This window comes from Aotus nancymaae, unplaced genomic scaffold (genome assembly GCF_030222135.1).
Source record: "Aotus nancymaae isolate 86718 unplaced genomic scaffold, 86718_ANA_hifiasm-v0.15.2.pri h1tg000089l, whole genome shotgun sequence".
Lineage (NCBI taxonomy): Eukaryota > Metazoa > Chordata > Mammalia > Primates > Aotidae > Aotus > Aotus nancymaae.
Window position 1 is genome coordinate 2349280 of NW_026988504.1, and position 25443 is coordinate 2374722.

A 25443-nucleotide genomic window follows, 5' to 3' on the forward strand; every position below is an offset into this window, starting at 1 on the left:
ATGTACACTCACACACTCAGACATGCGCGTGCGTACACACACACACACGCACACACGCTGCCTTGTGCTATGCATAGTGAGGTCTCTAGCTGAGGCCTTTTCTTGACTCTGGTCTCCACCCCTCTGGCTGTGGTGTGTCTGCTGGAGTGATGGCCATGCGCCTTGGGGTCTGTGTGCCATTCTAGAACAGCAAAGCAGGCACAGAAGGCAAATGTCACTCTTATGGGGGTTCCTGGGCCTCGATCAGACAGCACGACAAGGCCCTGCGTTCGAGTTGCTATACCCTAACATGAAAGGTACATGCAAGATGCCTAACTGCCTCACCGCGGGTGGCGGGGGACATGCCGTCCGGCCAGACTACGTGTCACACACAGTCCAAAAGGGCCCGGGGTTGTGGAAGCTGTGCTAGGACGTGTGCTGCAGAGCAGAGGACAGTGGCTTCCTAGGAGGAGCCATTCATCAGCTGGAGGCCAGGCCCACAGGAATGTACCTAACGGTCCTTATATTTCAAGATTAGGCACTGGGATTACAGTTTAAAATAATTCAGGCTAATTTTTTAGTAAGGCTAAATACACAAAAGCCACTAAAGAATAAACTTGAATAGGCTGAATACCGATTTAATCGTGACCAAAATGTCCAAGAAGCTAAATTAATGGGGGAAAACGAGCAAAGCTCCTGAAGAGCGCTGGCTCCACATGAGCAGTCAGGACAGAGCACGGGGCCACGGCCACGGAGTCCTGTGTCTCCAGGAGAAGAGAAGAGGCCCCCAGACTCTCTTGTGTGAGAGTTGCTCCACGTGGGCAGTCAGGACAGAGGACGGGGCCACGGCCACGGAGTCCTGTGTCCCCAAGAGAAGAGAAGAGGCCCCCAGACTCTCCTGTGTGAGAGCTGCTCCACGTGGGCAGTCAGGACAGAGCACGGGGCCACAGCCATGGAGTCCTGTGTCTCCAGGAGAAGAGAAGAGGTCCCCAGACTCTCCTGTGTGAGAGCTGCTGGCAGGGACGGTGAGCCGCCAGCCTCTACTTTCTTTCAATATGAATTCCAAAAACTTAAACCACTTACTAATGTTCATAAAAAGCTTTAACAATTATTTTAGTGAAAATGACTATTTGAAACCCAACCTTGAAATTTTAAACTAAAAATGGTAGAGGCTATTTAGAGTCTAAAAGGGCAGTGGTAAGTGACGAGGACTGACTTTCCCTGACCCGTAGCAGGCAGATGTGGCAATTTCAGTCCCAGTCCTACCAGAGCCTCAGCCCATCTGAGATGCCTCGGAACCTGCTGCTCGGCCTGGGGGGCTCCGTGGCGGTTCCTTCGGGGGTGCCTGTGCAGTCTAAGGCTTTCTTTTCTTCCTTATTTTCTTCCTATTGCTCTACTGCCTCCCCCTCTTGGTCACAAAAATATATGTTTGTTACATAGACCATAATACGTAACAAACATATATTTTAAAACATTTTTTAAAAGACAAGGTCTCGCTCTGCCACCCATGCTGAAGCGCAGTGGCACAATCCCAGCTCACTGCCGCCTTGAGCTCCTGGGCTCAAGGGATCCTCCAGCCTCATCCTCCTGGGTAGCGGCGACCACAGGTGCCTGCCACCACGCCTGGCTAGCTTGTTACTATTTTGTAGAGATGGGGTTTCCTTGTGTTTCCCAGGCTGGCTTGAAACACGTGGGCTCAAGCCATCCTCTCGCCTTGGCCTCCCAAAGTGCTGGGATTGCAGGTGTGAGCCGCTGCACTTAGCCCAAGTTTTATTTTTGTATCTATCCTATTCTTAGTTTAAAAGCAAATGGTTATGTATTTTCTCAGTCTTCCTGTGACATAATGAAAACGTTAACTTAATTGACTGGCTATTTTCAATAGGCCAGTGACACATAAAATGAACTTGATGGGAATGAATGTCGCCCGGTGCCTGTGCTGCTGGCCACACCAGGCGGTGACTAAGGAAGCGGCAGGGAGTCTGCCGTGGGGACACAGTGCTGCAGGAGGCGGGAGGGAGTCTGCCGTGGGGACACAGTGCTGCAGGAGGCGGGAGGGAGTCTGCCGTGGGGACACAGTGATGCAGGAGGCGGGAGGGAGTCTGCCGTGGGGACACAGTGATGCAGGAGGCGGGAGGGAGTCCGCTGTGGGGAGGGGAGGCCGGCGCATAATTAAACAATCTGGATCTTTCCAAGTTGGCCAATAGTCTACCTGTGACTATTACCTGTGATACTACAAAGAACAGGCCAGGCGCGGTGACTCAGGCCTGTAATCCCAGCACTTTGGGAGGCCAAGGCAGGCAGATCACAAGGTCAAGAGATTGGTAAAACTCTGTCTCTACTAAAAACACAAAAATTAGCTGGGCATGGTGGCACATGCCTGTAATTCCAGCTACTCAGGAGGGTGAGGCAGGAGAATCACTTGAACCTGGGAGGTGGAGGTGGCCGTGAGCCGAGACTGAGCCACTGCACTCCAGCCTGGTGACCAAGCGATACTCCGTCTCAAAAAAAAAAAAAAAAGAACTGAAGATGCAGCTTCTGCAGACAGCAAGGAGGTTTCCATCTGTCGGAAGGAAGACATGACTAGACCAGCAGGAAATAACTTAGTTGAAGGACCCAAAAGCCGCGCAAGCGTAGCTTCAGCAGGAGATGAGGAGCTGCAGGAACCGTGGCTGCATGCCGGCCGGGACCCAGAAGGCCGCGGCAAATGAGGGGAGGGCTCGACAGGTCATTTGGAAGAAGTGACGGACGAGGATGGAGAGCTGTGGATCCTCGGCCCTGCAGCCCCGGGCAGTGTGTGAGACCCAAGACAACTCCGTCGCCGGGGCGGGGTCTGATGAAGACAGAGAAGGCCATGGGAACGGCAAGAGCGACCTTTCCCTGCGTTCTTCCTGCAACTTCTCTGCAGGCTTTCGAAATTTTATCAAACAGTTACAAAAAATCTAAGTGCTATAATGAGCGACTTCTAATTCCATGCATATCGTCTCATCCAACATCCATAAGCTACTAGAACACCAGAAAAAACACCGCAAACACTTGTTTTCAGACACTGGGTGCTGGGTGCCGTGGGCCTGGGATCCCCAAGAGAAGGGAAATAAACAAACAGCACCCCGAAAACGGCTTGCAAGTGGTTTCAGGCAGTCCCAGGCTGCAGTGTAGAGAGGCAGAGCCCGGCGCTTTCAGCGACCAGGAGACAGAGACCAGGGCTCCGGGGAGGCTGCGGTGCTGAGAACCTGCAGGGCAGAGTACTGGAGGGGGGAAAGCTTCCAAGGTCTGCAGGGGGCCCTGGAGTCTTCGACTAAGTATTTACCTGCTCACGGGTAGAGTGACAACCCATGAAGCAGAGAAAAATCAGCAGGAAGGCAGTAGGCCAAATGCTCAGAGCTACAAAAGGAACTGAGAAGAGTTTACAGTCCCCAGAGAGAAAGGACTAAAATCAATGACCTCTGCTTCCACCTTAAGAAGCTAGGATAAGAAGAGCAGAAGAAAGCAAGCTTTACCGAAGAAAGCATCCATCGATAAAATGGAAAACAGACAACGGAAAAACCAATGAAGCCAAAGGCTGTTCTTTGAAAAGTTCCCTTTAGCTAGAATGGCCATGGATAAGAAACCTTAGCCAGAAGGGTTCTGAATGAGTGAAAAATTCCTGCTATCAGACACGGAGGGAAAGTCTGGGCATGGTGGCTCCGCCTGGAATCCCAGCACTTCAGGAGGCCAAGGTAGGAGGATTGCTCGAACTGAGGAGTTAGAGACCAGCTTGGGGAACATATTGAGACCCTGTCTCTATAAAAAATTTCAAAATTAGCTGGGTATGGTGGCGTGTACCTGTATTCCCAGCCACTTGGGAGGCTGAGGTGGGAGGACTGCTTGAGCCCAGGAGTTGGAGGCCACAGTGAATGTGATCAGGTCACTGGATTCTAGTCTGGACAGAGTGAGATTCTGTCTTAAAAAAAACAAAAACCAGGCACAGTGGCTCGAGCTCGTAATCCTGGCACCGTGGGAGGCCGAGGCAGGAGGGTCCTTCGAGCCCAGGAGTTTAAGACCAGCCTGGGCAACAAAGGGAGACCCCGTGTCTTATAAATAAGTAAGTAAAGGAAGAAAGGAAGCGGAAGGAGGGCCGGCACCGTAGCCCACCCAGACAGTAGGGGGCTCCTGAAAAGTCACGGCAATCCCCACCCGATTCCCTGGACGAGGACAGTGACTCCAGCACCCGCCCCCACGGGAGCTGCGCGGACACAGTCTGGCGTGCGCTGGACACCTTCAGGTTCAGATGTTTGCTGACGCTCATTTGTTTATTTTCTAAACCGTGGTGTGGTCCTGGGCACGCCTGGGGTTCCCCGCGTGAATACCGGTCACGGAGCCGGAAGCTGCAGCGCGGCAGTGAGCGCCCGGCACGTACCTTGTACGCGATGCTGTTGAGCACCTTCATGGCCAGGTCCGAGACCTCCGGATAGGGGTCAGCAGCCAGGTGCAGCAGGACTCTCCAGATCTGAGTGTAAACGCTGTTGAAGGAGACACCTAGAAGAGAGAAACGGGGGACGTTTTAGTAGAAAACAGCTGCCCACGGGGCGTCGAAGGTGGCTTCGTCTCCTGAAAACCTAACGCTGGTATCAGAATTGTTGCTTTAAAGAGGGCAGGTTACAGGAAGCCGCCATTTTGTTATTCTGGCAACGGGTCCCAAGATTCAAGAATCCTGGCTGATCACTAGGCTTGATCACACAAATTCATCTTCTGAGGCTCAATCTGTCTAAAAGGAAAACTGGGCTGGAAAGGGTGTAACTTTCTTGAAATGCCTCAGCTGATCAGAGGGAGGGCATGACCGTACCCCCCGAGGAGTGTCTCATCAGGGAGGAGCATCTGCTCCCATGTCCTAGATTTCCGGAAGCCTCCGTGGTCTACGGGCAGTGGTGCATGTGGCATGGAGTCTGCACCGCCCCAAGTTGAGCACACGCTGCTGTGCACTGTGACCCAGAGAGCTCTTCCTCCCCAGCTCCACGTGCTGGCCCTGCTCTGAGATGCTGGGACTTCACGAAAGGTCGATCTGCCTCTTGATGTCCCTAAGCTTCCCCCAACTCACCCAACACTCGATACAAGGTCCTGTGCTGCACGCTCGGATACAAAGACAAGGCAGGACCCAGCAGGGACCCAGACTCATTGGTAAATAACAATGGTGAGTCGTGGGCCTGGGGGGAAGGGCTGAGGATCCCTGGGTGCGGCTGCTTGGTTCTATCTAATTCCTCAGCAATCCTACAAGCAGGTGTCGCCACAGCGTCACTGAAGAAGGTGAGGCCCAGAGGATGAAGGATGTGAATGCACACCTGTCAGACATGACGCTGCACGGCCTCAGGGAGACGCAGGAAGGCGTCAGAGTGACTCCTGTCTGCAGAGGGCTGGGAGGTGAAGGCCGGGAAAGCTGGGCATGTGGAAGAGGCACAAAGGAGGGGAAGGAGGATCATTCTACGGGCAAGAGAGGGGTGGAGCGAGGGTGGGTAGCACACACAAGATCTAAGAAATAGAATGTGGAGGTGACGGGGACGCGGAGCCTCAAGGGACACTCGATGGAAGCCTGCAGAAGCAAATCAGAGATTGCGGGGTGGGGGCCGTGAGTGCTTGGAATCCAGAAGGGAGGGGCAGGCACTGGGCCATGTGGGTCCCGGTGTAGTCAGCATTGGCTGAGGCCAGGGAGGAGGCTGACGGAGCAGGGGTCGCAGAACCCAGAGAGGCTGAGGGGAAGCAGCAATCCTGGTAGGGTTAGCAGGTCCGACAAAGGCTGGGCTGATGAGAGGCACTGAGCATGGAGGGCAGAGCAGGGCCAGGTGGCGCCTCCCCTGTGTGCGGGCGCCAGGAGCACCAGTTACCTGCCAGGCTTCACCCTGGAGGCGGAGGCAGACAGGGCCCTGCCCTCGGCGCTGGGATTTGAAGGGGTAACCATCCACATAGAACCCAATCTTCTTTATTTTGGGGGAAACCAGACAATTTCCCGAGAAGCAAGTGCTTGTTCATAGAGGTTCAAAGGATTTGGACTGCGGCGTGATTCCAGGCCCCATGACTGTTTGTGGAAGAGCTTAAGCATCGGAGCCAGCCGAGGACCCCGTGTCACTGTATGAACACAGCTGCGCATGTGGAATGACACGGTCGTCCACAGAGATGGAGGCGTGGTGCGAAAGGCAATGGGGTGCGTGGGTTCCAGATGCCTGTGGCCACTGGCTCACCTCCACCTAGGGCCTCCGCTCCGTGAGCCCAAGACGGGCTCTACTTCAGCTGCACGTACGGCGGCCGGTGTCCACCCGGCTGTGCACCCCCACCGTGAGTGCGGAGGTCAGGGAAGGCCTGCGCCTGCGGGTCCTGAGGAGGCCCCACGAGGAGAGCGTGCTGCAGTGAGTGAGCATCTCCAGGATGCAGCCATGTGGAATCGAGAGCTTAGCTGCCATCCAGGATATCACGCTCTGCCGCTGCGCCGCCCGCGCTGGCGTGAATGAGAGGCTGGGAGCTCTTCTGGGAGCTGACATGTCTCACCCCACGAGGCAACTTTACATCCTTCAAGAGAAGGAAGCATTCTTCCAGGAACACGTTCCCCGCGGGCCTCGCCCATGCACACGTGGGCCTGGCAGGCAGTCCCTGTGCTTGAGCCTCGCACCCAGGAGGCAGTGGGGACGTCTTGGGAGCCTTGGGCCCAAGCACACCTGGACTTCGGTGCCAGGGCGCCGCAGAGGCACCTTCTGCTCAACTGTGGCCTGGGCCGCTTGCACTGGCACAGAACCGAAGCCTCCCAGCTCTCGGAGTGCACAGCTCTGCAACAGCCGTGTGGATTCACGGGCAAGTCTCAGAAGCATAAAATTGGTCCAGACTCTGTGGGAACTTCCCTAAACTCTCCATCTCTTCCCCAGCGGATGCTGGCTCCTGGGAACTGCTCTGTGCAACACAAGGATGTCGGCGATGGCTGCGTCTTCACTTTTTTAAAGAGCGGGTGGGTGGGCTAGGAGATCTGACTTCGAACTCGCCTCCGCGACAAGCCCTGGTGAGGAGGAGATGTGGCCTCACTGGTGAAGAAGCTCGCTACTGCCTGGCTCCACAACACCCTCCACCATGCATGGCAGGATGGCCCCATAAGATGCCTGCTCATGACCGCCCGGCCAAGACCCACTTCCTTGATTATTCTGGGGTCCTGGGCTCTCCACGGCTGAGTGAGGCATTGAAGCAGCTCCCTGCGAGGCTCAGCTGCCAGGTGAAGGGGCTGTGAGGGGACAGCCGCCTTATATGAGAACCTTCCTCACAAGACCCGGGGGTTGGGACAGTCACTGCGAAGAGGGTACCAGGAAGCCTGGAACCCAGGGCTGGCGTGGCAGGAGGCTCCCTGTTCCCAGCGGCCCAGACAGGGTGCACAGAGGGTGCAAGCTGATAGCTGCTCGGGCCTCACCCACGATGTGGGGGCCACAGATGCAGGCACTGGGGGTCTAGGTCAGGGTTTCACAGGACACTCCAGGAGAGGACGCTGGCACTCTGCGGGGCACTGCAGGGAGCGGGGGAGAGATGTATTAGCTGCTACTGTCATCTAAGTTTTAAAAAAGGATTTGTATTACAGTTGGCCCTGCAGGGAGGGGTTAGATGTATTAGCTGTCACTGAGGTTTAATTTTTAAAAGCTGATTTTTATTAAGTTGGCTCTCTCCATCCATGGTTCAACCAACCACAGATTGGAAATATTCGAAAACAAAACAAAAAGTAATAAAAATAATAGCGCATAACAACTGTTTACACACCATTTGCGCTGTCTTTGGCCTCATAGGGAATCTAGAGGTGATTCAAGCATGGTGCGGGGCGTGTGTGGGGACGCACGGGTGTCACGCCTTTCCTAGCAGGACTGAACGGCGTGGGCCCTGGGTCCTTGGGGTCCTGGAGTCCCCCACGGGTACCAAGGGATTACGCTATTGTGACAACCTTGCAGATTTTAAATATTAAAGTCAAAATACTGTTTGTGACTCAACGGGAAAAAGATGTGATTTCTGCCGGTGTGTTTTTGGTGACAGTGGATGTTGTGAGCACGCTCTAGTAGAAAGTGTACAGCTGTGGCTGTGGGATCGCGTCATTTCGCATCTTCCCTTGCGCTGGTCACAGTCTCCTCTCAGGCTCCATTATGTGAAATGTCCTGTTTCAGAATCTGCCGGTCCCCAAAACAGACCACACAGAGCTTCCCATGAGATCTGAGTCCACCAGGAAGGAGGCAGGGCCGCCCGAGTCCCGCCCTTCAGGGAGTCAGGGCTGAGCTTAGAAAGGGCCCTTGCTGGCACTCACGGAACTCCCCGTAAGTGCAGAGAACCTATTTTCCTGTCTAGACTAAAGCAATAAAAGATCGGCATGAATGTTTTTTCCAGTTATTTTTCAGAGCAATGGCCACAACCTTCCAAACAGCATACAAGCCAGGGAAATCTACTCAGAGCTCTGTGGCCAACTGAATCCCAGAACCTTCCAGTCTGGCGGAGCAGCTCGGAGAAGACAGGGTGTTTCTGCAGGTGACAGCTGCCAGCCGCCGCCCCACGGCTGACAGGTTGGCAGAGCAGGCCACGTCTTCGGATATGCTCACCCGGTCTGCGGTGGCCAAGACCCTCTGCCGTCCTGGGGAACCAGTGCTCTAGGCCGAGGGCTTCTGCAGCGGCTTGTTTCTTGTGACCCCTCCTGTCCCCTCAGGGGCTGCACCCACGACTCCGTGTGGCCTTTAAGAGAATCATGCTGACCAGCCGCTCCGCCCTCCCTCCTCCTGGGCTGGCCCGAGCCATGGACCCTGCATCTGTCCACGGGGGGAGCAGCACCTCCAGGGCCAGGCGGGCAGCGCGTCCGCATCGTCTCCCCAGCGTGTTCCTTAACACCCCTAGAGACAAACTTAATAACGGCCTTTCGTTAAGGACTTTTGCTCTAAAAACGTAATTAATCTTGTAGCGCTGGAAAATGGTGTTGTTCATTTTCTCACCACTGTCTTCCAACGAGAATGAATCAAATTCCTGGGTCGTGACGTCTTCCTTTCAGAACGCACACAGTTCCTTCAGCAACAACCCTGCTTAGCGTTCTTCTGGTTGAGCGAGCACCAGGCTCTTTTTCTGCAAAGGCAGAAACCAATACCTCCTCTATCCTGAACCCAGAGCTTGAGGCCTGGCCAGAACTCACTCCCGGGGTCTCCAGAGCTGTGTGCAGGGCTCATGAAGGCTCTTCCAGCTTCTGGAGGCCTCGGAAAAAAGCAAGGAAAGAGTTCTAGGTACTCAAGAGGGTGAGGTGGGAGCTCTGCTCGAGCCCAGGGGTTTGAGGCCAGCCTGGGCAACATAGTGAGACCCCGTCTCTAAGAAACTAAAAAAAAAACAATGAAGGGAGAGCAGCTGCTATGGCCTGTCCTGCGAACACCAACGAGGCAGCAGTGCAGCCGGCCCGTGTGTGTGGCTCCCTCCGACAGGCCTGGGCAGCCGGCCCCAGTGTGTGTGGCTCCCCCCGACAGGCCTGGGCAGCCGGCCCATGTGTGTGTGGCTCCCTCCGACAGGCCTGGGCAGGCCTGGGGTGCAGGGGCCACCACTGTTTTGTGGGCCTCCCTGGGTCTGGGCAGTGGACCCGTTTCTGGGCTCGGGTCTCTGGGCTCCTCTCTCCTCCAAGGGCAGTAGTTCTGGCTCTGATTCTGCACGAAGCGGAGGGTCAGGACTTGACACCAGCTCTCCAGCAGAGTCCCGGGTTCAGGTGTGGAGAGCACGGGCGGCCTGTGGGGCCCTCAGCTCCTCCTCTTGGTGAGTAGGGAGGGAGGGCGGTGCTTCCCACGGCTGCAGCAGGGCCAGCTCCATGCTCCGCGGGGCTGGGCTGCTTTCCTGCCCTCTCCTTCGTTACCCCATCCTGGATCCATTTCTATGGTAACACATTTTCAAAACTGTCAATAATGTCACTGTATTGAGCAGAGTCATGAAAACTGGTCCATCTAGCCCAGGCCTCTGATCTGCGTCCCCGCCAGCGCTCTGGGGATGAGACTGATTTTGGGAAGAGCACTCTCAGGCTACCAGAGTCCTGACCACGATTAACTCCCGCCCTGCCTCTCCACACACGTGTGCCTGGACTCTGGCTGCAATGCAGGGTTTAGGGAGGAAGGCAGGTGGAGCACACAGCAGCGTGATCCCTCATGGGACTGCACTCTAGCTGGAGCCGGGGCTGGATGGATGAGCGTCGGGGTGATGTGGGGCAGAGCCACGTGGGTGGGTGTCTGGGGGTGAGGAAGGCACCTCAGGCTGAGTCCCGGGATGTGTGGATGCAGGCCACAGACCCTCTCCAGCAGTCCTTCCATCCTGAGCAGCTCCACAGCCACCCACGGGCATCAGGAACGCAGGTAAGTGCAGAGGGCAGACACAAGGGCTGAGGGCCGGGACAGGTGAGGCCTGTGTCACATGTCCACACGTCAGCAAGATACCACTTTACGGGACTGTGGTGGTGAAAATGGCGGCATCATGCTTTGATGTGCTGGGTCACATGGGGATCCTGGGAGGGGGGCCAGGGAGCCTCCCAGCAAGACTGCCCAGCTCTGAGCTGCATGGATGGCAGAGGAGCCAGGCTGGGGCCAGCCAGGGGTGCTATGGGTACAGTGGAGCGGCTGCTGCTGAGATGGGGGTGGGGGGCTGAAAGAAGGCTCTGAATGTCAGGCTACAGTTCAGCCTCTACAGGAAATGCAGTTTTAATGAAGGCTTCCCCTGAGGGTGGTAAGGAGCTGGTGTGTAAGGGACCTGCCCAGCTGCAGTCTGCAGAGAGCAAGACCCAGGGCAATGAGGCCTGGTGGGACGGGGCACTGTAATAGGAGGGATTGATTTAGAGGCTTCTTGGGGATGTCAGGCCGGACAAAGGCCTGAGTGAGAAACAAGCAGGATAGAGACATCAAAGAAGATTCTAGAACCTGAGGCAGTGCTAAGCCTGGGTTCCCATTTAGTTTCACAAACATTTATCCTGCCCCCACCAGGGGCCAGGCTCTGCTGGGAGAACCTGGGTTCCATCAGTGACGGAAAGAAGGCACAGTACCAGCCAAGTGGCTTCATTGGCACAGGGGAGATGGGGAACACGTGACTGAGGGTGAGATAATGCAAGCACTCTGGGGAAGGCAGAAGAGCGAGGGCGCTGGGGACAGGGCTCCTGGGGGGGGCAGGAAATATGGGGAGGTGCTGGGGTCGGGGCTCCTGGGGGGGGCCGGGAAAGATGGGGAGGTGCTGGGGACAGGGCTCCTCGGGGGGGCCGGGAAAGATGGGGAGGTGCTGGGGACAGGGCTCCTGGAGGGCCGGGAAAGATGGGGAGGGCGCTGGGGAAGGGGCTCCTGGAGGGCCGGGAAAGATGGGGAGGGGGCTGGGGAAGGGGCTCCTGGAGGGCCAGGAAAGATGGGGAGGGGGCTGGGGACAGGGCTCCTCGGGGGGGCCGGGAAAGATGGGGAGGTGCTGGGGACAGGGCTCCTGGAGGGCCAGGAAAGATGGGGAGGGGGCTGGGGAAGGGGCTCCTGGAGGGCCAGGAAAGATGGGGAGGGGGCTGGGGAAGGGGCTCCTGGAGGGCCAGGAAAGATGGGGAGGGGGCTGGGGACAGGGCTCCTCGGGGGGGCCGGGAAAGATGGGGAGGTGCTGGGGACAGGGCTCCTGGAGGGCCGGGAAAGATGGGGAGGGGGCTGGGGAAGGGACTCCTGGAGGGCCGGGAAAGATGGGGAGGGGGCTGGGGACAGGGCTCCTCGGGGGGGCCGGGAAAGATGGGGAGGTGCTGGGGACAGGGCTCCTGGAGGGCCGGGAAAGATGGGGAGGGGGCTGGGGAAGGGGCTCCTGGAGGGCCAGGAAAGATGGGGAGGGGGCTGGGGAAGGGGCTACTGGGGGTCTGGGAAAGATGGGGAGGGGGCTGGGGAAGGGGCTCCTGGGGGTCTGGGAAAGATGGGGAGGGGGCTGGGGAAGGGGCTCCTGGAGGGCCGGGAAAGATGGGGAGACATGGGTGATCCAGGTTGCCATGGTTCTGAAAGGCCCTGCAATCTTCACTGAAAGGTAAAGAGATTGCTGTTGTTTGGCTGAAATGAAAGAAGAAATTGGCTGGAAGCCGGGAGTGCTGCACGTAATGGGATCCCGTGTAAGTTATGAATTTTAAACACTTATGTAAGCACGGTGGTTTCCAGGTGCTGTGAGCGACACCTCACTGAATATGAATGAGGCTGGTGTTGAGGGGGCGACTGTGTTTTCTTAACTTTCCTTCCTAAACTCCAGCTCGTTGTGAAACTCTTTCCCGTCAAGTTTCCTAAGATTTGAACGATATATGAATATAACTCAATTTTCTCCAGTAAAAAAAAAAGTCAGGAATCAGACTGTGTGAGAAGGAAGGTGGAAAGTGGACTTCAGCTCCTTCAAGAAAACAGAAAAGAAAGAACGGGCAGAGGAGAAAAGTCATGGGGGCAAAGCCCGTGTCCTGGCCCCAGGCTGCTTCTGCTTCCGGTCTGGGTGGACTGCAAATGAAAATGCGACTCATCGCCCTGTACCCCACCGAGGCCAGTACCGAGGACAGCGGCGGCACTTACTCACCACAGACAAGAGCTAAGCTTCAGACAGGAGTAGGGTGGGGCCCCCACAGTCCCTCTCGCCTGTGGACAGCAGCCAGGAACTCAGGCACGGCACACGTACAGCAAACACCGGCCTCAGCAAGTTAAACCACGTGGCAACTCCACAGCTGTGAACCTTCTATAGCCTTTACCAGCAGAAGGGGTGACACCCATGTGGTATTCAAAATGCTCAAGTGGAAAGGGAGGGGCAGCGGGTGCGGGGACCTGCAGATGAAGTTCTCAGTGGTGCCGCGGTGACCCGGCGCCACGCCGCCCGGCTTGAGCTCCCTAGACCAACAAAAGGTGCAGCTCTGCACGCTTACGGGCCAGGTGCAACTTTCGACTTTGATTCTTACTCGATGGCCAGATACGTGTGACTGAAGGGAAGAGAGCGAACAAGAACCCCACAGAGCACAGGCCAGGCAGGGCAGCAGGGGTGACTAGGACCCTGGCAGGCGGTCACTAGGTGGGCACCAAGGGGTGATGCTGCTGTGACTCCTATGAAAGAGGAAGGCCTGAGGAGGACCCCAGTGGAAACAAGGAGACCTGGGAGGGAGCTGTGACCACCAGGCCGAAGAGCTGCTCGCTCAGGTGGCTGCGGGGCAGGGAGGACACAGCCTCAGATGCCCGCTGAGAGAAGGGTGTGAGGGGCACAAAGGGGAGTCCCCGGCTCCTGGCCAGGAGGCCCGCAGCTGCAGAGGGAGGACGCACGCTTCTGCCGGCAGGGACTCCCCGGAGCTGGTGGTGCTGGCTTCAACACAGGCGCAGTTGGGTTTGCCTGTTCTGCACTTTTGTGCCCCAGTGTGCGCAGTGGGGGCGCTGACAAAATACCTGCCCAATGTGTGAAAGAATCCCCAGCCCTCTGACTCGCAGGAGTGTCCCTGGAGGCTGGGGTGCAGGCAGCACGCGCTCTGCTGTCGGCTCTCAGAGCTGAACTCAGCCCTGCTTTTCTACGGCCTGTGTATGCTTCTTACACTTAAGGAGTTGAAAAAAATCAAGGGAAAAATATTTTATGATGTAAAGTTTTGCAAAATTCAAACTTCAGTCCACATGGTTCCATAGGAAAATGCCAAGTTCCTTGACTTACACACGGTCTCTGGCCACTTTTGCACCACAGTGGCAGTGCTGGGGAAGTGCCATGGGGCAGTCCTACCCACCAGGCTGAAAACGGTCACGGTCTGCTCTTTCACAGGAATCGTTTGCAGGCTCCTGCTCTAACCTGCACATGACAGAAGGAGCTATGACCTTGACCTTGGTGAGTGTGAACTGGGGCAGAGGTGGTCAGGGGCGGGTGCAGAGGTGGCGCTAACCTGCTGAGGGCGCTAGAGAGCTACTCAAACGAGCTGTGGCCGGGGCCAGGGGAAATGATCAGAACACAAAAGTATTGATTTACATTTTCTAGTACTCAAAAATATATATTATCTAAAATACCCTTTTTCATTGTAGATTTCTAAGTAGAATTTCTACAGACAGGTTTTAAAAGACTCCTGTGGGCTGGCCTGGAAACCTAACCACTATATACAACCTTCCTTCTATTTAAAAAGTTCAAAACAGACATCTTACAAGTGACTTTAGAATGTATTTCACTGGTGACTTGGCAATACCTTGATTTATACTCGAATATGCAGTGTCAACTCTGTGCTTTCTGGACACTTGGCATATTTTAGCAAACAACCAAACGCACACAGCTGCAACATTATTTCTCAATGAAAATGAACAAGCTGGCGTGTCTGGGTTGTTGTGTTGTGAACCTTTTCAGTTCTCCACACTCTGGAGGGCATGGTGCAAGCTCCGGACTCCACATTCTCTCCAGAGGTGCTCAAAGCAGCAGCAGGCCGAGCCAGGGAGCACACCCAGCAGCCTGCCTGTGGGAACCGCCTTGGGGATGCCCTGCACCTGTTTCGGGTCTTTGGGCGCTGCTGTCATTGTGGATGGACTGCCATCCCTGGGAACCACGACGGAAGTAGAAAGAGAGCTTGAGGCTGAACACAAGTCAAAAGCGCACCATCAAAACTCACGAGACGGACACGAGGGGGAAATCCGCAGACCTGAACACACATTAGGGACGAGGAAAAACTCAATGAGCTCTTTTTATGGTCCACTTGGGAACTGAAACAGGACAAGAGGGTGAACCGAGAAAACAGAAGGAAACAAAAGAATGCACAGGAATAGAAAATAAAGTAACGCAGTAAATCCACGAAGCCTCACTTAGAACCTGAGGACACTGCAGAAATGAACAAACACCTTAGAGGATTAAACAAGAAAAGGCGAAAAGGCACATAAACAACAGTGGGAAGAAAAGGGGACCCATCTAGAGACACGGCAGATGGAGAATGACAGTAAGAGGAGCTAACGACAGAAAGACGGCAGAGGTGAGACTCACGAGAATACTGCAAACAGCCACAAGGGAAAGAAGGAGAATATTTAGCTGAATTGAACAACATCCTAGAGAAATGAAACTTTCTGAGCTAGCTTAAGAAGAAACGGAGAGTGTAAATAACCCTGTGAGTGTCAGAGAAACGGAGCAGGGAGTTAAAGCCCAGCCTCACAACAACCGCGCTAACCCAGACACTCCAGGGACAAATTCTACTCAGATACCCAAAACGCACGTCGCTTTAGTCTCACAAAAATTGCCCCAGGACAGGGAATGAGGGGACACTGCCAAGCTAGTTTTACTACGCGGGTACAGATTCAATGTCTAAACCAGCCAGGGCAGGACAAGAGAGAGAAGTCACCACGCAACCCGCTGGTGAATGTCGATGGGGAGCGCCGCAAAGAAATGCTGATGAGCTGAGGCAGCGATGGCAGGGGACATGTCACGCTGGGCGCCCCCGGAAATGCAGGATACTTAGCAAGAAATTCAGTCACGTAATTCCCACACTAAAAAGCGCCACGCACAGGGTCATTCTGAGGTGCAGAAAACACATTCAGTGAAATTAATTCCATTTCTCAGGAAAATTCTTAACTAACTAGAATAGAATGGGAATTTGCACTCACAAAAAGAGTCTGAAGCAACGAGAAGGGAGTTTCTATAAACTGATAAAGAGCACCCACCAAAAAATCTACAGCAAGTGTCGTGTTAAAGGTACACGGTTAGAAATGTTTCCTTTGCTCTCAAGAGAGAAACACGCATGTCCACTGGCACACTGGCATTCTTTTTTTTTTTTTTGATGGAGTCTCACTCTGTTGCCCAGGCTGGAGTCAAGTGGCGCCATCTCAGCTCACTGCAACCTCTGCCTCCTGGGTTCAAGCGATTCTCCTGCCTCAGCTTCCCGAGTAGCTGGGACTACAGTCATGCACCACCATGGCTAGCTAATTTTTGTATTTTTAGTAGAAACGGGGTTTCACCATGTTGGCCAGGATGGTCTTGATCTCCTGACCTTGTGATCTGTCCGCCTCTGCCTCCCAAAGTGCTGGGATTACAGGTGTGAGCCGCTGCACCCAGCCCACTGCTATTCTTCATCCACTGGTATTCTTCATCCACTGGTATTCTTCATCCACTGGTATTCTTCATCCACTGGTATTCTTCATCCACTGGTATTCTTCATCTACTAGTATTCTTTGTCCACTGGCATTCTTGTTGGGCAGTAACAGGTTTTAAAAAAGATATTACTTAGAATTACAAAAACTGAAAGGTAGCATAATGATGTGACCTTTATGCAGAAAGTTATAAACTGTTTTAAAGACATAAGGAAGACTTAAGTAAGTAGAAATATAAGCTCTGTTCAGGAGCAGGATGACTCAGGATGTAAGAACGTCAATCATCCAGGAAAATCTACCAATTCAACGCCATTCAAACAACACCCAAATGAGACTGTTGTGGACACAGAAAACGACTGGAAAATATACAGCAGAGCAAAGGGTTAAGACCAGCCAAGACAATTCTCAGGAGAAACAAACTGAGGAGCGGGCTCAACGGCACTGCGGCCGTGTGGCGTGGGGGCGGCCGTGTGGCGTGGGCGCGGCTGTGTGGTGTCGGCGCAGCCATGGATGGGACGAGTGCTGCTGAGAATGAAGCCCCCACTCAGACCCTAAGGACGGAAGGCCAGGGAGATGCTGAGAAGCACTAGAGGGAGGACGGGCTGTCTGATGAAGGGTCTGGGGTGGCGTCAAGAAAAAATAAAAACTGGATCCCTACCTCACCACGGAGACAAAACGTGGTTCAGGAAAAGAACACTTTTAAATTTCAGAAGAAAATATAGGAGAATGTGTTTAAGACACTGAGAAAAGGAAAAACCCAAGACACGAAAGGCACAAAGTATAAAGAAAAAGAGAAACTGGAAGACTGAGCCTGCGTGGTGCCAAAGGTGTAAATAACGTCAGAGTAGATGCGTTTTCGATGGATGCACTCAGCCAGGAATCAGCACCCGGAATCGTCATGGACTCTCACAAACTACTAAAAGAAGGCAAGTCTGTAACGCAACTGGCACGTGGCTTACAGGGGAGGGAACACGGAAGGCCGACACACATGAGCCCAGCCTCACTGCAATCAAGGGAAGTGCAAGTTCATGCCGCACGGGACACCAGGTGTGTCCATCACACAGGCAAAGCCGGCAAGGCCGGCGCGCGGCAAGACGGAGGATCTCGTGGGAGGCCTGGGCAACGTTACAAAAATGGAGGGCTCAGAGGCCAGGCGGCGACGCTGACGCCCACTCACCACACACGTGCCTGTTTAGGTGTACCGAGCGCCTACTGTGTACCAGGCGCCGGCTGTGGACAGGGAGGAGACAGTGGTTGGCAACGCCAGGTTCCCGTACGTGCGGCTCTCGAGCTCCAGGGGACAGAGACGGTCTGGGCCAAATGAACAAGTTACATGTACGCTGTGTCCACGGTCCACAGCCCTCAGGACAAGAATAAAGCAGGAGAAGGGAGCAGAGACTCGGAGAGCAGCTGGAGAAGCCCGACTGCAGGTGGGGCCCGCGGCTGGGGAGGCTTCTCAAAAGGTGCTGCCAGATGGGGGTGGGAACGAGGGGGGAGCGGCCACCACATGCCCGAGAAGAGCTCCCTCACTGATGCCCGGGCCGGGGGCCGAGTGGGCGAGGGCCCAGAAAAGCTGGGTGCAGCGAGGGAGGGGTGTGCTGGACGTGGGGCTCCACGGTGGCAGGGGCTGAATTCTGAGTTTGCTTATTAAAAAAAGGAACAAAAAGGAAGAAACTAGAACCTGCCTTACTGTCCACCAACAGGAGCATGGATAATGAAGTCCTGGCAGATCATGAAAGTGAAAGAACAAAACCTAGATGACCATCGACATCAGAGCGAAAGAAACGGGCTTTGCGGGCCACACGTTGTGCGACGGCGACAGGAGGGAAAGGCCTCGGAGCAGGCACCGTGCGTGTGCCGGGGCTCACGGCCAGAGAGCGAAAGTGTAACGTCGCCACAGGGGACGGGACCGGAGTGGGCTCTGGGGCTTGACCTCTGTTTGTAATTCCTTAAGCTGGAAACACACACACACACACACACACACACACACACACACACACACACACACACACACAGAGCGTTCTTATATAAGTCTCTGTTAATTTTTACATGGCTAAAATGTTCCTTAATATGAAAAAATTTTAAGTGAAGCCTGTAAGCCACTCTGGATGGTCAGAACCAGAGGAGAGGAGGCTCGTCTGGTTAAGCCCTAAACCTGTTACCAGCAGTGTGAAGATGAACACAGCTACACAATAAGAAAACACCATGAAGTCCCGCTTCTCCTGTTTTGCATCAGCAATCCTGGGGGTAGAACCCAGGCCCAAACCATTCATGGCCGAACAAGAGATGAATCTGACCCTGCCATCAAATTTCTATTTCCAGGCAGTGCTGTGTCAAGCTGTTGGGAGGGAGGGAGGGAAAGGGCAGCGGAGATTCGGCCTGTGGGCAGGGCGGGGATGACTCCGGCTTCCAGCCCTGACCAACCTCAGGGCCCTCCGCCTCTCACCGTGGACATACAGGGCAGGGCCCGTCCTGGGTCTGAGGGGAGGTGAGCAGCTCCCTGGCCTCACCCGTTGGTGCCAGGAGCACCCCCACTGTGCCCTAGTTGTTCCTGGGGGGCAAAACCACCCCTGGTTGAGAACCACCATTCTGTATAATCCGGGGGTGGGGGGGGTGGGGGTTGTTGAGCACCCATGAAGAACTCTCATCCATCTACAGAAGAAAGATGGAAGGTTCTGGCAGCCCTCCCACCCGGCCAAGCTGGCCAGCTTGTAAAATACCATCCCGTAAAACACCGCCCATCACAGCAGGGATTTCCACCCTCCCGCTTCCCCAGCAAAACGTGCTCACTTCTTCACAGTCCAGCTGACTTTCATTCTTGCTTTTGAACAGTTTCGACACCCACCGACCTGGCGCGGACACAGGTTCGTGCTGCTCTGTGCGGGGAGGAGCCCCGGGGCCCCTCGGCAGCGGAAAGGCGCGGACTCACCGATGAGGGAGTTGAGGGAGGAGTAGGAGCTGGCACGGCGCATCTTGTCGATGGTCTCGAAGGACAGGATGTGCTCCTCGTTCTCCGGGCTGCCCAGGGTGCTGCTGGCGCTGCTGCTGGTGCTGAGGTTTCCGGGGGAGAACGCTACTGCGCCGCCGGCTGGCCGAGACATGGCGGGGTCAGCGGGGTGCTCCTGGGACCCTCCTTTTGGTCTTACGGTTAATGGCGTGACTGAGATATGAATTTTCTTCTAAATAAAGCTCAGTACATGCAGGCATACACACACAACCAGGCACACACACATCCTGACACACACCCAGGCACACACACACACCCTGGTGCACACACACAGGCACAAACACACCCTGGTGCACACACATCCAGGTGCACACACAGCCTGGTGCACACACATGCACACACCCAGGCACACACACCCTGGCGCACACACATGCACACACCCATGCACACCCTGACGCACACACAGACACACATACACCCTGGAGCACACACACCTAGGCACACACACACACCCTGGTGCACACCCAGGCGCACACACACCCTGATGCACACAGGCACGCACACACAGACACACACACTGGTGCACACACAGGCGTGCACACACCCTGGCTCACACACAGGCACACACGCCCTGGCGCACACACACCCAGGCACATGCACACCCTGGTGCACACAGGCACACACACCCTGGTGCACATACACAGGCACACACACACCCTGGCACACACACAGACACACACACTGGTGCACACACACTCTGGTGTGCACACCCAGGCACAGGCCCTTACTGATCTCCCTGGGGCCAGGCTCCCCACCCGCAGACCACAGGTTACTGGGAGAATCCCTCTGAGGAGTCACCGTCTGGACTGTGACTAAGCTGGAGCTCCCTCCCGCATTTGTAACGGGCCCTCCGGCTGTTCTGGGGGCTGGCCTACACCTCCTTGCCACGCTCATGTCTGCAAAGGTGACTCCAGATGAGGACAGCTGGCTCGTCACCGAGTTGGCAGACAGGACTTCAGGGCATGCACTTAGGCAGGGAAGCGGCAGGAGCAGAGTGGTGCTTGCTGAGATAAAAAGTTTCAGAAAATGCAACCCTGTCTCTCCCAATCCAAGCACCCGGTTTCCAGGATCTTACATTCCTCTGTCAAGCTCAGGTTCTGCAAAGATTTGTTGAGGCTCCTAGCTGTGGCAACAGCGCGGATGTTTCCGTAGGAGCTCACAGAACGGAGTCGGGGGGTGCACGGGCTGTCTCGCACGGGGGTCAAACTCCCACCCTCTGGGAAAGAAGGAAAAGGACAGTTACAACGGGCTTCTGGGTGGAGGCCAGCGCGTCTTGGGACACTCAGCAGCTGAGACACAGTGGCGGCAGCTGCTACCTGCACAGGAATGAATGTCACCACAGGGGCTGTGTGGCTCAGGGAGACTTAGACGTGAGCGGGGGCTCTGTGGGACAGCACTGGAGAAATGACAACCGCTTGTTGCTCTGTGGATATGAAATTACCAAAGACGGGAGAGGCAGGTGGCTTCAGCCTGTCCAAGAGCGCACGAGGTGCGTGGTGATGTGGGCCGTGAGCCGCTCCCCAGGAAGCCTCAGTAGAGCAATGGCCGGCCACACTCAGTCTGGCTCACCCTCCGCCCTCCCTGGTGTCCTGCCCGCAGGGATGCTGCCCCGCTGATGACAAGCCCCTGCACTGCAGAGACGGCTGTGTGGTGGAAGGAGGGCTGCTGGCAGTGATGAGACACTCTCCAGTACAGACCACATGTGAGAAAGGAGCTCCTGCCTGCCTCACTGAGCCATGAGGCCACCAGCGTGCAATGACATTACTCATCACAGGGGGGCGGCCACAGTGCTCTTCTGCAAGCTCCTAACTGCAGAAGTTCTGTCATACTTCAAGATTTCTGTGAGTTTAATTTCCAAAAATGGTAAAAAGGAAGGAAAAATGTAAGCGGACCAGTGTGGTCCTCTTTCCTGCCCTTTTAAGTCTGGCAGGTGCCTAAAAAGATGAGAAAAACAGGGACCACTGCGGCAGGTATCTGAGAAACCCGAGCTTAGACTCTGCGAGAGCGAGCGGGCTGCCGGCAGTTCTCAGCCTGGGCCGTGGGCTGCACAGGAGCCACCACGCGAGCCGCGCGGCCGTTCACAGGAGAAGACGCCGTCCCTGCCGTACCTGTGGTCGCCGGAGAAGGCAGCGGGTAGTTCTTTTCCTCCTCTATGAACTGCAGGGCCACGGTGCAGAAGTTGCTTTCGTACTGAACCACGAGATGACTCAGAGCCACCACCAGCTCCTGCCCAGAGGGAGAAGGGACAGTGACACTCACTGGGGCTGGAAAATGACTGCGGAGCAGCAGTGACTTGAGTCACCAACAGAAAAAAGAAAGGTGAAGACAAAACCCTGCAAGCGGCATCAGACACAGGAGCCGGTCGAAGCAGAGGCCTCGAACAAGCAGAGTGCTGTCGAGATGGCAGGCCACCAGCTCACGGCGGACGCTGGGGGTGCCCAGAACGCCTGCCAGGACCCGCACCACTGTTGGAAGTGCACGACGCACTGGGGGTCTCGCAAGGAGGCGGGGAGTCACAGGACTCCGGAGGGGGAAGGGAGGAGACCTCGGAGGAGGCGTCCAGCCTCTCGCTTACGGTCACCACTGCGACCCCGGCTGAAAACGCCGCTCTAGCTCGAGATCACCCCTGACGGCTGGCGGCCTTTCTGAATCCGAGCACCCTGGCCGAGCATGGCAGACAAGCTGAAGCCTGTGCTTTTCAACACAGGCAAAACTTTCGTGGGTAGATGTTTCTAGTCCCTAAGAGGGAACGGCAAAGTCGTAGAACAAAACACCATCGTTAGGTCCAAATGCCTTGGTCCAAGGCAAGAGGCACAATTTGCCTCTCTTTTAGGACAGTTTAGTGCTGCGACATGAACAGCTGGAGATCCTAGAAGTCACTGGGGAACGTAGGGGTGACGTAGGTTTAAAAAATGGAAGGAATGCTTTTTTACCTACAACTTTCTCTGCCTTTTTTTTTTTAAGAGTAAAGACGGATTCTTAGCAGAAAGCCAAGCGCTGTGAGAGGACCCCTTGCTGGTTGCAGGATGCCCCTGCCTCCGCAGCGGCTGGATGAGCCAGGCTCTGGATGGGCGCTCTCCAGGGACCAGGGTCTTCCCGGCAGCCGCCCCTGCTCTCCACCCACATGCTCTCCATCCACGCGCTCTCCTGTCCCAGCCTACGTGCCCTGGGCTTCCTCCTATCATGCTTTGGGGTTCCCCTGATGCGGGCCCCTCCCTCTCCTAGCTCCAGGCTGGCTGTCCAGCTGCCGGCTCTTCCCCTGCACCCCAAAGTCTCCCTGCCCTGTGAACTGCGGGTAGCGTCTACTTTCCGTTCAGCCCGCAGCGCCCTCTTGACGTGTGCTTACGGAACTGCAAGTCTCTCAGTGCTCAGGCGGGAGCCCTCCCACCCCACTGGGCAGTAAGGTCAGGGCGGTTTGCCGGCCTCACGCTCACCTGTCAGCTCAGCCCTTCCCCAGGCTCCCTGTCTTCAGAGTCACTGTGTGCTCCTAGAACCTGCTCCTTCACGGCTGCCCCTTCGGCGAGGGGCAAGTCCTCTCTTCTGTTGCTCAGACCCAAACCCCAGGGATTCCCTGTCCTCCTCTTTTCTCATACCCCCTCCACCTGTGAGCAAGTGCTCTGAGCTCTGCGTTCAAAGCCTAGGCTACTCTTCCCTCTTACACCGTCCCTGCAGTTGGGCGAGCGGCCCCTCTCACCTGGGCAGCCAAAGGTGAGGTCCCGCCCCCAAACCCCCTCCGGGCCTCTGGTCACAAATAACAAGGCTTGTACTGGCTGGGCCACCTGCCCCACCACCCTCCTGACCTCTCGTGCCCACACTGTCTGATGGGCACAGCCCCTGCACCTGCTGGCCCCTCCCTGTGGTAAGGCCTCCCTGTGCCTCCAGCCCCATCCACAGTGGCTCTGCTCAGTTGCCACTTCGGCCCACCACCTTCACATCCACCCCTCCCCCGGCTCCAGGGGCATCTTCTTGAGAGAAAAGCCAGGGTGAGTGCCCTGCGGGGTCACTGAGGCACACGGCACGTGCCTGATGGGTGTGTTCTGGCTGAGTGCAGCCCTCCCCCTTTCAGGAGCATCGTCTGCAACACGAGGGTCAGTTTCTAACCATGAATGTCACCAGGACTCAGGGACCCTTGCTTGGGCACATGCCCTGCTGCGCAGGGGGCCCACACGCCTCCCAGTGGTGACCCAGCCGGACTCACCATGGACTGTCTGCCCACCTCACCTCCCCGCTTGCCCACCTGCCCTGCTGGCCACCCACTCCACGTTTCCAACAACAGCGCTGGTTAGTATTTGTTTTGTCACCTGTGCTCAGGCATCGTAAAACTCAGCTCCTGTGACCACGGCAGGCCCGAGCAGTGTCCTGGAAGCATCTTGGGAGGCTAAGGCCTGGGATTACAGAGTGGATCACTTGAGCCCAGGAGTTTGAGACCAGCCTGGGCAACACAGCGAGACCCCATCTCTACAAAAAATACAAAAATTAGCATAGCATGGTGGCACGTGCCTGTGGTCCCAGCTACTCAGGAGGCTGAGGTGGGAGGACTGCTTGGGCCCCGATGGCAGAGGTTGCAGTGAGCTGAAATTATGCTACTGTACTCCAACCTGGGTAACGGAGACTCTGTTTCAAAATAAAATAAATAAAATACAAAATAAAAAAATAGTATCCGAAGAGTCCCTATTTCCTCCTGAGGCCACGACAGAGGGAGTGGGCCCCAATCCAGGCCCTGCCAGGCCCATCCTCGCGTGCGGCTCCTGCCCAGCCCGGCCTCGGCAAGAGGCTGGGGTGATACTGGGGGCTACCACCCCGCACCCCTAGCCTGGTCCTTCTTCATGAGGGAGGGGTGGCTGCTGACTCCACCCCGCACCCCTAGCCTGGCCCTTCTTCACGAGGGAGGGGTGGCTGCTGACTCCACCCCGCACCCCTAGCCTGGCCCTTCTTCACGAGGGAGGGGTGGCTGCTGACTCCACCCCGCACCCCTAGCCTGGCCCTTCTTCACGAGGGAGGGGTGGCTGCTGACTCCACCCCGCGCCCCTAGCCTGGCCTTCTTCACGAGGGAGGGGTGGCTGCTGACTGCAGGCTTTGTGCTTCACAGACAAGCTGAAGTTTAAAATAATTTGGGGGGCTAATCTGAATTTGCTGATTTTTAAATTCTGTCAAGTAAGCTCACTAAACAAGTTGACAAACAAAACCTACCAGGCCGTTATCACCCCACACAGGAGAGGATACTTTTATTATGAAAAAGCAGGATGATGTAACCTTTTTGATGGAAGAGCAGCAACAGCATCCTCCTCTCTCCCGCCCTGGCAGAGGAGAGGCTGCTCCATGCCCACCAGGCTCCCTGATGCTTGCACCTGTGCCCATGTCTCCTGCAGAGCACTGTGCCCATCCGTGGTGCTTGGTAAACAGGAGAGAAAACCAGCTGTGACGTGGCAGACTCTGTGACAAGGACGGAGGCACACCCCCGGAGTGAGCACCCCTTCCCCACGTCGGCACGCCCCCCACGTCAGCACGCCCCTGGAGTCGGCACCCCCACTCAGAGTCGGCACACCCCGGGAGTCAGTGCACCCCCGGAGTCAACACACACGCTCAGAGTCGGCACACCCCCGGAGTGAGCACCCTTCCCCACGTTGGCACGCCCCTGGAGTCGGCACCCCCACTCAGAGTCGGCACACCCCCGGAGTCTGAGCGCCAGTGCAGCCTGCTTGGGGAAGCCTCCTGGCCACGCGTGAGTGACGATGTCTTTCTCTGACTCCTCACTAGCCTTCCTCCCTCCAGACATCACCCTGCCAGCTTACATTACCAGCTGCTGTTGGCTGCTTCTCCGGCTAGAATGCAAACCCCCTGAAAGCAGGAAGCACCTTAAGTACCTGACCCAGTTCCCAGCGTGGGACAGACACCAGGGAATACTTGCTGCAAGAGCGAATCCTGTTAGATTTGGAGGAATAGAGCACTTGCTGAAGGCACATTCTCAACAGCTGGAGCCTGGCACTCCCAGCTCCTGCCTCCAGCCTCACCCCACTGCCCCTCCGGCCACAAGGAAGGAGAGTAGCCCCAAGCTCCTCCATCTTCCTCACATCTGAGCCTCCAGCCACTCGGAAGGAGGGTGGCCCCGAGCCCCTCCATCTTCCCCAGGCCTGAGACTACAACCACTCGGAAGGAGGGCTACCCCGAGCCCCGCCATCTTCCCGATGCCTACGGCTCTGCACACGCTCCTCCTGCTTATCCAGCCCCTCCCAGGTGACGTACGACTCGCCCTCCATAACCAGGCAGGAGCTGCCCCTCCACAAAATCCTCTGCTGACCCTCTGCTGACTCTCTTCCCACTCCCACATGGGTACAGACACGGCTCTCAGGAGCTCAGAGAACTCCAGGCAGCACTGATCCACAGGCTGCTGTGGAATGGCCGCATGTGTATCTGTTCTTT

At 56.0% G+C, this 25443-nt stretch overlaps 1 protein-coding gene across 5 annotated transcripts in view; it reads right to left on the bottom strand.

The window, feature by feature from the left end:
- Positions 1 to 25443, bottom strand: part of RPTOR (regulatory associated protein of MTOR complex 1) — a 427638-nt gene that overhangs the window by 47808 nt on the left and 354387 nt on the right. For 4 of the 5 annotated variants that reach the window (XM_064369297.1, XM_064369299.1, XM_064369301.1 and 1 more), the window contains 4 exons: positions 21132 to 21249; positions 20099 to 20239; positions 18946 to 19176; positions 4376 to 4494 (listed from right to left, as the gene is read on the bottom strand). In XM_064369297.1, the coding sequence (XP_064225367.1) occupies positions 4376 to 4494; positions 18946 to 19176; positions 20099 to 20239; positions 21132 to 21249 (609 nt within the window). The remainder of the gene's footprint in view (positions 1 to 4375; positions 4495 to 18945; positions 19177 to 20098; positions 20240 to 21131; positions 21250 to 25443) is intronic. The other variant, XM_064369298.1, reaches the window with a different exon arrangement.